Raw genomic sequence first — 1959 nt, forward strand, 5'->3', positions numbered from 1 at the left:
TAACAAAAACTTATTGAAGAATAAACCATATTTTGAAAATGAATGAAGGTGGTAGTAGGTAGGATTCAAAGAAAGAAAAGGGAGAGATAAATGCATTAATTAAAATACAATCCCATTTTAAATTGAAAAAAAATAAGTAGCTACCTTGGCTCGTTAATACCTACAATTACCTATAAAATGACCCTGTAATGATTTATGTTCTATCTAGAATTATACTATATTTGACAGCCCTTTCCTTCAAGGGTATCATAACACGAAATTCTACATCATAAAAAAACAGGAATCAAAATGAATTTCAAGTAATAGACTAGTGCTGTTCTTTGTTGTCCAAAGATGAGCTCTTTCCCTATAAAGACACAATATACTGTGCCTCTTTTCTGAGACCTAAGACAACAACAGGCCTATAATGAATCTCTTGGGTATTGCCCCACCATTGCTGATTTGCATGTGCGCAGAGCACAGCCCACTGTACCGATAACTTCTTCATAGACAGGTCTCAGACTCAGACTCATCACACACAGACATGATGGTCTCCACACCTCTCCTGGGGATGCTGTTGATTTGGCTTTCAGGTAAGGAAGACAATACTGGAAATCTATTCATTTGAGTGTGGTCAGTCCTTCATTGCTGCTGTGAAAGTTCTCTAAGCATAATTAATTGTGTGGAAAACTTGTTTTCAATTTCCAACTTCAGGTGCCAGATGCGACATCCAGATGACCCAGTCTCCAGACTCCCTTCCTGTGTCTCTGGGAGACAGTGTCACCATGACATGCCAGGCCAGTCAAAACATCGGCAATTATTTAGCATGGTATCAACAGAAACCAGGGAATCCACCCAAGCTCCTAATCTATGGTGCAAACAGCTTGGCCGATGGGGTCCCAACAAGGTTCAGTGGCAGTGGATCTGGGACACAGTTTTCTCTCAAGATCAGTGGCCTGAAGTCTGAAGATGTTGCAACTTATTACTGTCAACAGCATTACAGTTACCCACCCACAGTGATTCAAGTCATGACAAAAATCACCCAGGAAATGAGAAGTGAGAGCTCAGGCTGAACAAATTGTTCCTTTTTGTTTCTGCAGCTGCTGATTCTGTTTATTAAGTTATTAAGGTCAATGTGATATTTTGTGCAGGGGTCAGAGGAATTTTTCTGACATAAATCTCTGTCCCCTTCCCAGACATGAACACTAAAATCAAAGGTCTTCTTTTCATTACCTCCATAAAATAATAGAAAAAAAAATGTTTTCCTGAGTAACAGAAAAATATGAACAGCTAAAATTCATCCAATAGAGATGTTAACACACACATGCACACACACAATCATAAATATACAATCACATTCAGCTGGGGTAATCTTTGCAAGGATATTATTATCTAACTATGTTATAATCAAACTATGTTAAAATCCCAAGGAAGAAGGCTCAGTTTCTGGCTTATTGGTTAAGAGCACTGGGTACTTTCCTTTAGGAGCTGTGTTTGATTTCCAACAGCCACATTAATACCAGAAACTGAATGTAACAATAGTTCAGACGTATCAGAGACCCTCTTCAGACCTCCAACAGCATTGTAGTAATATAGTACACAAACATATATAATGGTATAAAACAATATACATAAAATAAAAACTCCAAAGGACTAGCATTTGGTTAAAATGGTACTGGAAACAGACTATTCTCAGAATTTATACTCCATTTTTTTTTTCTGAAATCAAGTCTTTCTGTGTACATGGCTCTCGGCTATGGTGTCAACTCTCATATCAGATGAATATAAGGGAGGAGTTTTCCTTCTTTACCTGTTTGTTTCTTTTCTCTTTTGTGGGGAGGGCAGGTGTCTTAGTTAATTTTCTATTGTTGTGACATGACACCAAGACAAAGTCTATTTTTAAAAGAAATAATTTATTTTTGAGTCTTTCATTTCTAGAGTGTTAGCCAAGGACTAACAATGTAATAAGCATGGCATCAG

General features: G+C 37.4%; 1 gene segment (V, D, J or C); it reads left to right on the forward strand.

The window, feature by feature from the left end:
- Nucleotides 1-520: 520 nt before the first annotated feature.
- On the forward strand, nt 521-1052 carry LOC121433011. The segment is given in 2 exon segments: nt 521-572; nt 694-1052. Coding segments are annotated over 2 exon segments (408 nt in total).
- Nucleotides 1053-1959: the final 907 nt, after the last annotated feature.

Source organism: Microtus oregoni, unplaced genomic scaffold (assembly GCF_018167655.1).
Source record: "Microtus oregoni isolate MIOR12 unplaced genomic scaffold, Mior012 000002F_ref0000024, whole genome shotgun sequence".
Lineage (NCBI taxonomy): Eukaryota > Metazoa > Chordata > Mammalia > Rodentia > Cricetidae > Microtus > Microtus oregoni.